General features: G+C 44.6%; 2 protein-coding genes across 3 annotated transcripts; both read right to left on the reverse strand.

Moving 5' to 3' along the window:
* Window positions 1-3,875: 3,875 nt before the first annotated feature.
* LOC125548515 (dehydrin Rab25-like) lies at window positions 3,876-4,867 on the reverse strand. 2 transcript variants are annotated; one of them, XM_048712100.1, is made up of 2 exons: window positions 4,340-4,867; window positions 3,876-4,209 (listed from the first exon to the last, which is right to left on the reverse strand). In XM_048712100.1, the coding sequence occupies exons 1-2, from the start codon at window positions 4,799-4,801 to the stop codon at window positions 4,012-4,014; spliced, it is 660 nt and encodes a 219-aa protein (XP_048568057.1). In that variant the 5' UTR covers window positions 4,802-4,867; the 3' UTR covers window positions 3,876-4,011. The 2 variants fall into 2 exon arrangements, with proteins under 2 accessions (XP_048568057.1, XP_048568056.1); XM_048712099.1 differs by having other exon boundaries at window positions 3,876-4,218.
* Window positions 4,868-5,085: 218 nt separating this feature from the next.
* Window positions 5,086-9,177, reverse strand: LOC125548517 (chaperone protein dnaJ 10-like). The gene is made up of 9 exons (XM_048712101.1): window positions 8,765-9,177; window positions 8,636-8,695; window positions 8,248-8,330; window positions 7,869-8,031; window positions 7,653-7,782; window positions 7,232-7,390; window positions 6,972-7,144; window positions 6,813-6,893; window positions 5,086-5,423 (listed from the first exon to the last, which is right to left on the reverse strand). The coding sequence occupies exons 1-9, from the start codon at window positions 8,849-8,851 to the stop codon at window positions 5,346-5,348; spliced, it is 1,014 nt and encodes a 337-aa protein (XP_048568058.1). The 5' UTR covers window positions 8,852-9,177; the 3' UTR covers window positions 5,086-5,345.
* Between the last annotated feature and the right edge of the window lie 3,500 nt (window positions 9,178-12,677).

Consider the following 12,677-nt stretch of genomic DNA (forward strand, 5'->3'; position numbering starts at 1 on the left):
TACAGAACTGGATAGATCCAAATTTGTAGGGATAGAAACCACTTGTGGTTGAAAAGGATGAATCTATCGGATCAAAAGGACTGTAAAAAGAGGTTTTATTTACCACATGAAGGACTGCTAGACGGAGTAGAAGATGAGGCCAAGGAGTTCGATCTTCCGTGCCCTAACTTGCCGACGGAAGACACTTACGGCGTCGGCGGAGAAGACGATGTCCGCGGCCGGTGTTAGGACGGCGTCGGTGAGGTCACGGCAGCTAAGCGCTTCGTCGCCGGCATCGTCGAGCGCTAGCGGTGGCGCTAGGGTTTGTGTGAGAAGGAGAAGTGGAAGAAGAGATAATGACTGGGGTGTGGCGTGTATTTATAAGGACAGGGATGGCACAACGTTATTGTGCAGGTGCCCCTGGCTGTTCACATCTAAGGGACACGTGGCGAACATGCAACACATTGGAAGTTGTTCCATGTTCCCACGCACGCCTGAATTGTCGGGTGGTCGTTCCCGCTTATCCGGGTTTCAGGCAAAAAGGATTGAGCATTTAAAACAGATTTAATGTTTGTCTCTGTATCTTCTACTGACAAGGATGCAGAGAAGACATTCGACAGTTTCAATAGAATGCATATGATTTGGATAGATAGATTTGTTGAGAGGGGAGCATAGAGAGGTTAGGGTCCGATCACATTCACTTAGTTCAAAAGATTCAAACGAGAAGAGATAGCTATAAGTGAATGCTGTATAGGACAGAATGCTAATATATGAACATATCCGAATAAGACCAAATCAATATAGTGAAGATAAACATGAATACATGTTAATATGAAAAATAAACCAAATGCGAAGACTTTGCAAATGTAACGCCAATAGAAATAATTCCAAACAAAAGTTTGGTGGTGGCGTTACCCACCGTATAGGAAGTATTAGACCCAGACACGGCGCACAATTATCGTGGTGCTCCGAAGTCAAATTTCGCGTTAATGTATTCACACTTAGAGTGTAAGTCTTCATTAATTGAAGATATACGTTACTTCATGTGTTGTACATCTAAGTCATCGACATGCATAAGTGTTAGGATGTATGCCTGATCACAGGACATTTGAGGATTCCAAGATATTTAGCTCACACCGCAACTTGCAACCTTTTCTCATCAAGGGCTTTGTGAAGATATCTGCCAGTTGCTCTTCAATGTTGACGCGAATGATATCAATATCTTTCTTCATGACATGATCTCTGAGAAAGTGATGACGAATTTCAATGTGCTTTGTCTTTGAGTGTTGAACTGGGTTGTTGGCAATCTTGATGGCGCTTTCATTGTCGCAGTAGAGTGGTACTTGCTTCAGATGGATACCATAGTCTTTGAGTGTTTGCTTCATCCATAGAAGCTGAGCGCGGTAAGATCCAGCAGCAATGTATTCAGATTCAGCAGTGGAGAGAGATACCTAGTTCTGCTTTTTTGAAGCCCAACAAACAAGTGATCGTCCCAGAAAGTGACATGTGCCTGATGTAGACTTGCGATCCACCTTGTCACGAGCATAATCAACATCCGATAATCCAACTAGATCAAACTCTGAGCCCTTTGGATACCATAATCCTAGTGTTGGGGTGTAAGCCAAATATCGAAGAATTCGCTTCACAGCTAAGTGATGCGATTCCTTTGGTGCCGCTTGGAATCGGGCAAACATGCAAACACTAAGCATGATATCTGGCCTAGATGCACATAAATAAAGTAAAGAACCAATCATGGAGCGGTATACCTTTTGATCGAACTCTTTACCATTGACGTCAGGACCCAGATGACTTTTGGGTTGGCATTGGCGTCGTGTAAACTTTGCAGTCTTGCATTCCAAACTTCTTCAGGCAGTCGTTGAGGTATTTCTCTTAAGATATGAAGATGTCGTTGCCTTGCTGCCGTATTTGAAGACCAAGGAAGAACTTTAGCTCACCATCATGGACATCCGATATTGCTCTTGCATCATGTGTCCAAACTCATCACTGTATTTTTGGTTAGTGTAGCCGAAGATAATGTCATCCACATATATTTGGCACACAAACAGTTCACCATCATATGTCTTCGTGGGGGACCGATTTAGTTTAAAATGTGAATGTTAGGATTTTCTGTGGGACCGACATGTCAACTCGGTGGGACCGATTCAATTAGGGTTAGGGCATAACGTAATCTCGGTGAGACCGATTACACAAACTCGGTGGGACTGATTTTGGTAATAAGCAAAATAGAGAGTTGGTCAGAAAAATTCGATGGGACCGATTCGCTCATCTCGGTTAGACCGAAACGTTACGAAAGGGAAACAGAGAGTTTGCATTGCAATCTCGGTGGGACCGATCGCTCATCTCGGTTGGACCGGAACGTTGCGGAGGGAAACAGAAAGGTTGCAATCCCATCTCGGTGAGACCGAGATCCCTATCGGTGAGACCGAAGTGACTAGGGTTTCTGGCAGTGGCTATGTCAAGAGAATTCGGTGGCGCCGGATAGAAAGTTTCATTGGGGCCGAGTTTAACTTTTGGTTTGGGACATATATGGATATGAGAAAGTAGTTGAGAATTTTTGGAGCATATCACTAAGCATTTTGAGCAAATAACTCATTAAGCAACACCTCATCCCTTTTTAATAGTATTGGCTTTTTCTATGAACTCAATGCGATCTTGGATCATTAAAAATAAAATGTAAAGTCTTGTGCTTTGAGGTTGAGCCAATCTTTTGTCTTTAGCATTTTGATAGGTTCACTTTCTAATTCATCCCATAACAATTATTAAGCTTTTCTGAAATATTTATCTTGAAATAGCATTAACTCAATGAATTACATGTTATTAATAATTATCAAAATCACTCAAAAATAGTTGCATGTTCAAACTGCGCTTGGAAAATAGTAGCATGGCGCGGCGGTGGACGAGGGGGTTGGGAACCCTAGGCAGGTTGGGTCGAAAAGAGAAGGATGTGGGAGATATGGGTGTCTGTTTGCGTCCGAGCGAACCGGGCGATCGAACGAGGAAGATGCATGTCAAGGGAGTTGAGGGGAGCCTCGCTGGTTAATTTTCATAGATTTCTTTATCTGCTTTTTTTGGGTGCGACGGGAGGTTAACCCTAGACTGCGTGCGAGGATCACTACAAGGTTTTTATTGATTTGATGCGGCTCACGGTGAAGTGGGTGTAAGGACGAAAAAATTCAGTATAGATAAGACGAAACTTAACCGACAGAAATTACCAACTAAGACATTAAGAGTAAAAATAAAGCAAAAATAAAGCGTTGTAAAACGTTTTTGACAGTATAGACGCCCTTATAGGTGAGCGGGTGAGAAAGTATATAGAGGCACTACATTTCAAGAAAAGAAATGGTATAAAGGCACTACACGTATGGTAGCACAGATATTAAGAGCCTGTTTGGGACTATTCTGTTTTACCAAAATCAGTTTCGCATCATTAAATTTACTTTAGAACAGTTTCATTTGAAAGTTGTAGCACTACCCAATAAAATGTTTGGCTTCCATCTAGGAATGGAAAATTTGGTAAAAATGATTTATTTGATTGGTTGAGAAGAAGAAACGAAGGGGTATCCATTTAGTAATTTCCACGCAACTTCAGCTTCTAGAGTTTTTGAAGCATCACTGGAAAGCTTCATAAAAAATTGAAAGTTGTACTCAGATTCATAAAAAATTGGAAGTTGTACTCAAATTTTAGTTTTTTTAAACGGCATATCATGAAGCTACTCTATTTGGGATGTGTGCTACTCTATTTGGGATGTGTTTTCTGAAACGGAGCTGAATTTTAAAAAGCAGAGCAGTCCTAAAGAAGCTCTAAGCATACACCAACACGAACAACCCCAAATCTAGCTCATACAACTATCAACACCGATCACACACACGAAGAAGGCAGAAGGAAATACCCTTGATCATTATACAGAAGGCTATAGCGAGCTCATTACAGACCAGCGAGTGACAATTTAGGTCGTACATGGTCCAAGAAGCGAATCCGTGTCAACTGAGGCGCGCAGATGTTGATGTTGCTCAGTGATGTCCAGGGAGCTTCTCCTTGATCTTCTCCATGATGCCCTTCTTCTCGTGCGTCCCCGTCCCAGCCGGTGGCACCGTGTGCCCGGCCTTGTGCTCCTCCTGCTTGTGGCTGCCCGGGAGTTTCTCCTTTATCTTCGCCTTCATGCTCTTCTTCTTCCTCTGCCTCCCGCCTTGCCCGTCATCCTCGGACGACTGCACCACCTCACCACACGTAAACCATTACGCCATTAGCCAGTTATAGTGAGTCAAGTAGTACGCGTCCTCCTAGGACCGAATCAAGCCCCACATGCTGAACAAATTAAACGAGTGAAAAATGGAGTACCGAGCTGGAGCTAGAGCTGGAGGAGCGCCGCAAAGTCTCGCCCAGCGTCGTGTGCCCCTCTTTGGTGGGCTGGATCTGGTCGCCGGTGCCGATGCCACTGCCGACCATGCCCTCATAAGCATATGCCGTGGTCTCGCCAGGGGCGAGGCTGCCGCTTAGCGCGCCCTCGTGCGTGTGCGCCGTGCCGGACGGGAAAACGGCACCGCCTACCACGCTCTCCTGCGGGTGCACGGCGCCGCTCAGGCCGTAGCCCGGCGTGACACCCGCTCCATAGTCGGCCGACGTCACCGCGCCCGCGCCGGCAGAGCTGTAGGGCGGAGCGGCGCCCCCCCAGGTGTACGCCGGAACCTGGCCCGGTTCCCTTGGGATGGGGTTGCCGTACTGGTCGACCGGCGGCACTGGGTTGCCGTACTCGTCGACGCGCGGGTACGGGTGCCCGTACTCTCCACCGTAGTCCGCCATTACTTCTCTCGACGGTGCTTCGTTCTGACGGGGTTTCACAATTTGGGGCGGTGGCTTGCAAGTCAGTGTGGCACCATGATATACGACACAACGCACGTATATGTACGAGGAGCAGGGCGGCAGGGCGATAAGCACAGGGGCACCACGTGTGCATGCATGCCGCCACGAGTTCAGTGTCTACCTGAGGAGAACGACACGTGTTCTCCGGGCGTGCCACGTTTTGGGCCGACCTGGAAGGAAGCACCGGTTGAACAGTGAAAGAACACATTCCAAAATATCCGAAGTTGATTGTACGCATTATGTTGGAGTATACAGTACATGCCATCGGTTCGAGTTCAGATCGCAGCCATATCTATACTTGCTGATATTTTTCTGATCAGATCAATAGACAGTGCCTGAAATATTATTAGTACTACCACAACAAGATGTCCTGAATCGACCTGATGCCTCGCGTTTATACAGATCACAAGAAAGAACCACCATGGACTCTCGACGGTGCTCTGGGGAAAAGCCTCGGCCGCCGGTGGCACAGGATCCGTCCCGGTCAGTTCGACGGCGTCTCCTCCGCCGTGCGACGTTCAACACGCAGGCTGTTCTCGCGATGATAGGGTGATTTCGCGCCCTGATTTTACATGGGAAATGATCATGTAATTTCAAATTATTCAGTATGATTTTGCAACATTAGTACTACTACTAAAAGATAAGCAAGCACGCTGAGCTAGGTGTAAAAAACCAAAACTGAGGACTAAAAGAATTAGATAGATGTTACTCCCTCTGTCCCATAATGTAAGACGTTTTTTGACACTAGTGTAGTGCCAAAAAACCGTCTTATATTATGGGACGGAGGGAGTAATTAAGAGTAGTGCCAATAAATCAAAAACGGCGTGCTCCTCTACTAATGTCGTCCAAGTCTGTATTTGTTTTGATACCTAAATAAACTTGAAAAACCAATTAGGTTGATCCTTAATAAATGTTCCGACTCAAACCATTGCAAGGCGCTTCGAACAAACAATTCAGAAGAACATTAAAAGGCCAAAAACATACTCCCTCGTATTAAAAGTTGAGACATTTATTTTGGGACGGAGGGAGTCGTACAATACACAGCTCAATTCCAAACTTCCAGCGTGTGCACATAAATCTGTCATGAACTCGTGTTTGCTTGAGGTACATGGAGTGATGCAAGTAGAAGGCAAAAATATTTTTTAAGCGACAAAAACAGTTTTGAACTAGTTTCCAACAGTGAAAAAAATTGTGAAATAATTTATTTGAAAGGCAAGCTTCTCCGCAGCCATACATTGATCCTTACACATGTGATGTATTTTATTTTATTTTGAAATGGAGGCAACAACTTTGCCTCATCCATCCATTAAATAAGGAGGAAACAGACAAGAGTTCACAACGGAAAATATATCACCCTAGGAAAGTATCATGTGGAAACCACTCTTCTTAAAAAACGAAATACAAACCACGTATAGATGTCCTAAATATTCTATAAACATAAACATATTTAGGGGATAGGATTTCATACTCTATAAAAATGCAAAGCTTCAATATCAGATTGAGTAGCATTTGAAACATACAAAAGGACCAGTTCAACACGAATAGTGTGATTTCTTTTTTCACGCGTATCTTTGCATTGATAGAAGAGCAGAAATTACCGGACGCAGTCCTGAGGCGGCGTACACAGTTAGGTGTCCCCGAGGATGCTAGGCGAGCAATGAGAGGGTTTGCTTTTTTCATATTTATCATCAAATGAATTGGGTTTGACCTTGAAATTTTACAGGTTTACAGAATATCAACTTCCTTGCACTTATTCAGGAGGATTTACGTATACCTTCCAAGCAGATTTTACGCAGGGGGTGGTTTCCACAGTTCCACTTCATGGATTACTCAGAAAAAATAACTCCCAAAGCAGTACAGAAACGAAAAGAGTTTTTTTTTTACTTGGATTAGCTTGTAATTTCTGTCCGAACACACTACCTGGAGAAGTAACAAGGTTAAAATAACTTACTTGGAATATTGTCCCCAGCTTTTTCAGTCCTTTTGCTCGCAACGTGAGAACATCTTTGGAGACAGCATTCTCTCTCAAAAACTAGAGAAAGAAGTAAATATAAGCATGCATGCATGCTACTGTAAACATCAGGAACGAACAGAGATGGACAGTGCTTACTGCTCGACAGACACGCCATAACGTTGACTCAATGTCAACCACATTAATTTTCCACAAAGAATTAAGCATGGCATCCTTTTTCTCCTCAATACTCTTCAGTATCTGCTCTTCCTTGTTGTCACCATCCTCAATCTTTTTCATCCCCTCTTGTAATTGTATCAGAGCAATTGCACCTATAATAGAGCTTGTCATAGGATCAGGCTCATTGTTAACAGAAAGGAAGTAAATTGACCAAGGTAAAATAACATACTGAGATGTACCTGAAGCTGCATTAACCTGTGACTTTACATGGTGGCCCTTGTCCCTTACCCACTCAGCAATGAATGGCACGCCCATATACATTTTGCTTTTTCCAAGTTCTCTTGCTGCTTGTCGAACATATATGTAGCCAATGGTGTGAAGCATAGCCTCACCAAAAGCTGAAATATTATTTTACACGAATGAACCCCCTGAGAAGCTCTAATAGGATTCGTGTCATGTTCATAACGAATGATAGTGAGCCTTCTGTATGTCATGCTACATACTTAAGCAATTAAGTGTCCTAGAAGCACTTCTTTTACACCTTAGAAACATAAAGTAATCAGAAAAAATTATAGCAGGAGAAGGTAGGTATCGAAATGAGCATATGTGGAGCCACACAACTTGAATGAATTTCCTAAGCTTCTAAGAAAATGTGGATACCGGCTTGAGACAAGCGTTCAGCTTCTGCACTTGCCCAGTCGCCAAATTCCTTTTGCTGTCCATCGACGTATGGTTGAATTCGATTCTTAAGGCTCAGAATAAGTTTTTGCTCTCTTTCCGTTTGCAACAACTGCAGTCCAGAGAAGCTACTAAGGTGCTGGTGTCAAACAATAGCAAGTTTTCAGCGAGTAACTAACTATTATGAGAGCAGCAAACCTTTATTTTCTCTTGAATCCTTGCCCTTGCCTCTGGACTACCCGAATCTTCCTCACTCTCCACGGAAGCCACGGATGCCAATGCAAGCTGGCCAACATAATCTTCAAAGTAGTCACTCCCAAAAAGCATCCCAAAGACAGTAGTTGGATCAATCATATTATCCCTGAAATATCGTTATCAAAATTCAGTGGCACCTTCAATTAAAAGTCTGTCAGCAGGATAATAAAATGCACATGCAAGTTAAATCGACATTTTGTTGCAATTAATTTTTTCTTAAAAATTTGCTTGCTGTGTGTTGTACTATATCAAAAGAGTAGAGCTTAATATCTCAATACATTTATATAGTATGATATAAATACTAAATGAGTACAGGACTTACTGGGATAAACCTTCTTTTCCACGCTTATCATAAGACTCCCTTTTCGCAGGATCACTTAGGACTTGATAGGCCTCACCTAATTCCTTCCATATAATTAATCAATATAAATCAGTATCCGTACCGAGGTAGTAACCCTCTAAATTACAAAGACAATGGGACTAGGCTTTTTTCACAAAAGTGGAATGCGTACAATATTATGAAACCTTAACACCAAAGAAGAGTTCGATCCAATGCTTTATTTATGTCTTGGTAAACCAGAACAGGTCATTTGTTCCGTCGTCTAAAAACCATTTTTGCGTGTACAACTGCAATAGCCTTTCTTAGAACACAGCCTTTTCTTTTTCGGCTCTGCATTCCTGACGCAATAGAACAGGAGCGGAAAATGTACCTGAAACTTTCGCGCGGCATCGGGGTTCCCGGGATTCTTGTCCGGGTGAACCATCTTGGCCTATATAGAAACCCAAACAGTTAAATCAAGAGCCGTCAGCATTCGATCGCTGAAGGATTGGACACGCACCTTGAGGTAATACGCCTTCTTGATGTCGGCGGCGGCGGCGTCAGTGCTGACCCCCAAGGTGTCGTAGTACAAGGTGTCCTTCACCATCGCAGCTCCCTCTGCTCCTCCTCCTGGACCTGGATCGTATTGCAGCTGGACGGACGCCAACCTGATGATAGGATGGGAGGGGCGGATGGCGCGGATACCATTACCGAGATCGATTATCTCATCGGGGAGAGGTAGCTAGGGCAAAGGGCAATCAAGAATCGGAAAGGCCGAGGAGGGACTGGGTGGTTTTCTCACTTGGCCAGGCGTCCCGAGATTATGGGGGTTGGGTTGATTGATATGTGATGTGATTGTGATCGACGCGGGGAAGGTTCCTCACTTCCTGGGTCCGCGTGATCGGTCCACACGTCTGAATTTTTGCAAACCAGAATCAAAGCTGAAGGAGGTTCGTGGACGTTCGGACTGTTAGATGTGTATAGTCTTTTTTGGTTTTTTCGTATTGTATAAGAAGCTTTCTGCACTTTACCATATACTAGTACAAATGCCAATGCGTTGCACCGGGCAAAAAAAGAAGCGTGAAATACTTTATGTGCCATCGTGCATCATTTTTTATATCCAATTTTAATAAACGCCGATGATAAGGTTAAACGTGAAAACTTTCTTATTTTTAATAAAAGTTAACGATTTCATTAAAAAGATGAACATTTTTAAGAATAGTTATGTTTTATGAAATTCGAACATTTCTCAAAAATATCATTTTTTGAACAGATTTTGTTTTTGTTGTAAATTTCTAAATCAAAATATTTTTTAGTAAAAATGGATCATTTTTTTGGAATTTTTAAAAACTACGTTAAAACCCGCTATTCAAATAAAGCTATTAAGAACATATAATGTATAACCCGCCTTGTTAATTCCAAATTAAATAAAATTGAGCGCTGGTTGCACTTATAAGAATATAATACATTTAGTTGATGGATTACATGCGACAAGCTTAGAGAACACAATTTATTCTAAAAACCTTTATCTAAATTTAGCAATTGAAACTTGCGTTATTCATGATCGTACAAATACAAACTGTGACTCTCTTCTTGTTTGGAATTTTCATTTTAGACACAATAATATAGAATACTACTTATATTATATAAGTAGTAGCATCTATGAAATTTTCCAAGATATTTTGTATAGTTTTGAGCACCAAAACATTTAGATTATGCTAATCCTGAGAAGCTTATGAAGTAGTAGATGAGAAAGAGGTATTCCAATCAATTTTGTTTGTTTTTTATTTTCTTTCAACCTCTTCTTTTACCACTGACCAGTGGGTCACCTGGGTCAGTCCAGCAGCGTCACATCCCAAGGGACATGCGCCCACAACCCCTTGCCCGGCCTCCTCCACTCCACCACCTCACTCTTTACCTCCCTCCCTCCCTAGATCCCCTTTCTTGTCAAGCTTCCTGGGGACGCCGCTGCTCGCCGTTGCAACACCAGCCATAGGGACCAGCGGGATCCGCCAGCCGTCAGTATGGATCGACGTCCACGCCTCCAGCTCCGACCTGCCCGCCCGCTGGACGCCGCCTTGAACCATCTCGTTTCTCCGGTGCGTTCTTGCTCCTAGGTAATTCCCTAGCTCCATTGTTGCTCATGCAGTCCCTCTAATGGTGATTCTGGGCGCCAAGGTGCAGGAATGTCTTGAACCAAGGCCGCCTTTCTCAGATTCTGTCGGCCGCTCTTGCGATGCCGCGGCGGTCCTCCTCCCCGAGCAGCTCCAGGGACCATGTCGGGCTCTGCGTTGTCCGCGTTTCCTTTGGACCACGGACTCGAAGCCGCGGGTCCCTCCTACTTCTTCCTCGAGCACTGACCGCCATTGACGCCGTTTGGAACTCGCTGTCGTCCGTCCTCTCGCCTCCCTGCTCCGTACGACCCAGCCATGAATAGCAAGGTGAGGAGTCACCTCTGCCTGCTGCTGCTCACTACAAGAAATATGTCAACTTATGACCTTCTGTCAGTGACCCTCGAAGAATTGGTCATAAATTTATGACCATTTTAGACCAATTGGTCAAAAGCTGTCTGGGGGGCTCTAAACCCTAAACCATAACGACCATTTTGGTCATAAAGGTCATAATTTCATTAGAGGAAATGGTCGTAAAGCTAGTAGCACTGTCAACTGCCTCATGCGTAGCTGATAATGACCAATATAAAATGGTCACTACACTTGAGTTTGAATGAATTAGGATGATTAGGCAGCCACCTCAGCAACCTCGCTTATGTGTCACTGTCTAGGTGTCATTTTTGCTTGAGTTTTAATATTCAACAGATAGACGGGGGACACATTGACAGGCGGGACCCATTTGACAGATGGGGCCGAGAGCTTAATTCGCCCAAAAAAGATGCACGAGGCGGGACTCGAACCCACGACCTCGCGCTTGGTTGGCTCGCATGCTACTGCTGGGCTAGAGAGGGACAGTTGCTCGCATCTGGGAGTTTATCTATACATTATATAGAACTACGGCTCTCTCGTATCATTGACAAGTGGGACTTCCGACCAGGTGGCATCGAACAGAGCAACGATTTGCAACACTGACAGGCGGGACCCATTTGACAGGTGGTTGAGCGAGCGTTTAGTTCCCTAAAAAATATGCGCTAGCAGGGACTCGAACCCACGACCTCGCGCTGGGTTCGCTCGTTCATTACCGCTGGGCTAGAGAGAGATTGTTGCTAATGTGTGGGTAGTTTTCCATATAGTATATAAAACCACGGCTCTCACGTACCAGTGACAAGTGGGACCTTCCGACCAGGTGGCGGCGGGTGGCATCGAACAGAGCAACACTTAGCGTTTTTCTAGGTCTTCCGACCAGGTGGCGGCGGGCGGCGGCGGAAGCAACCAGGTGACCTCGCCCACGGCCTCGCCGCAGGTGACCTCGCCCACGGCCTCGCGGCGGAAGCAACCAGCAGGGGGCGGAGGCGGGGGCGGGGCCGGCAGCGGAGGCGGGGGCGGGGCCGGCAGGGGGCGGAGGCGAGGCAGGGCGTGGAGGCGGGGGGCAGCAGGGGCGTAGGTGACCGACGGTGGTGGGGGCTCGCCGAGCATGGGGGACGCCGCCGCCGCAAGCACACCTCCCGGTATGCACCCCTCACCTCTTCCCCCCTCTCCTCTCTCGTCACCCGAGCAGTGGGAGATGGATTTCAGTCAGATGTTCTTCAGCATAGATGAATTTTGTTGATGCACTGTTAGTAGTTAGGAGCTAGCTTGCTTGTTTGGTAGATAATGCATAGATGAATTTTCTTGATGTGCTGTTAGGAATTGTTCAGCTTGTTTGTTAAGAATTCTTCAGGCCTTGTGGTTAGGCAATTAGCATATAAAATTTTCTGGAATTTTAGCTTCCATTACTTCCATCCATTTTCATTAATTAATGTTGATGCACTTAGATTGATTTGCTAAGTTGCAACAATTTGTTGTCTTTGGCAGATGAACAGAAGCTGGATTAGAGAAGGAGTTAGAAAGTTTTCGAAAGAACATATGAAAGGAGTTGATGATTTCATGGCATTTGTTCGGGCAAATTTTGCCAACGATGCTCACATTCTTTGCCCATGTTGTGAATGCCTCAACCGTCCAAGAATGGCTCAAGGAAGAGTGGAAGATCATCTGCTTCTTAATGGGATGTCCAACACATATGATAGCTGGATATATCATGGAGAACCTTTAGACAGACAACCTCAACATTTTGAAGCTGATATAGAGGCCCCTCATATGATGGGTGGTGGTGATGCTGGCATTGATTTCATGGAAAAGGTTTTGCGAGATAATGCTGTTTTGGAGGAAGAGGATGGGCATGAAGATGATAGGATTCCTGACCTATTGAAGGATTTGTACGATGCTGAAGATCGTGCTGATGGACAGAAATCATTGTTTGCTGAGGTGTTAGAGGAGGCGAAG

The sequence above is a fragment of the Triticum urartu genome, chromosome 3 (genome assembly GCF_003073215.2).
Source record: "Triticum urartu cultivar G1812 chromosome 3, Tu2.1, whole genome shotgun sequence".
Taxonomy (NCBI): Eukaryota; Viridiplantae; Streptophyta; class Magnoliopsida; order Poales; family Poaceae; genus Triticum; species Triticum urartu.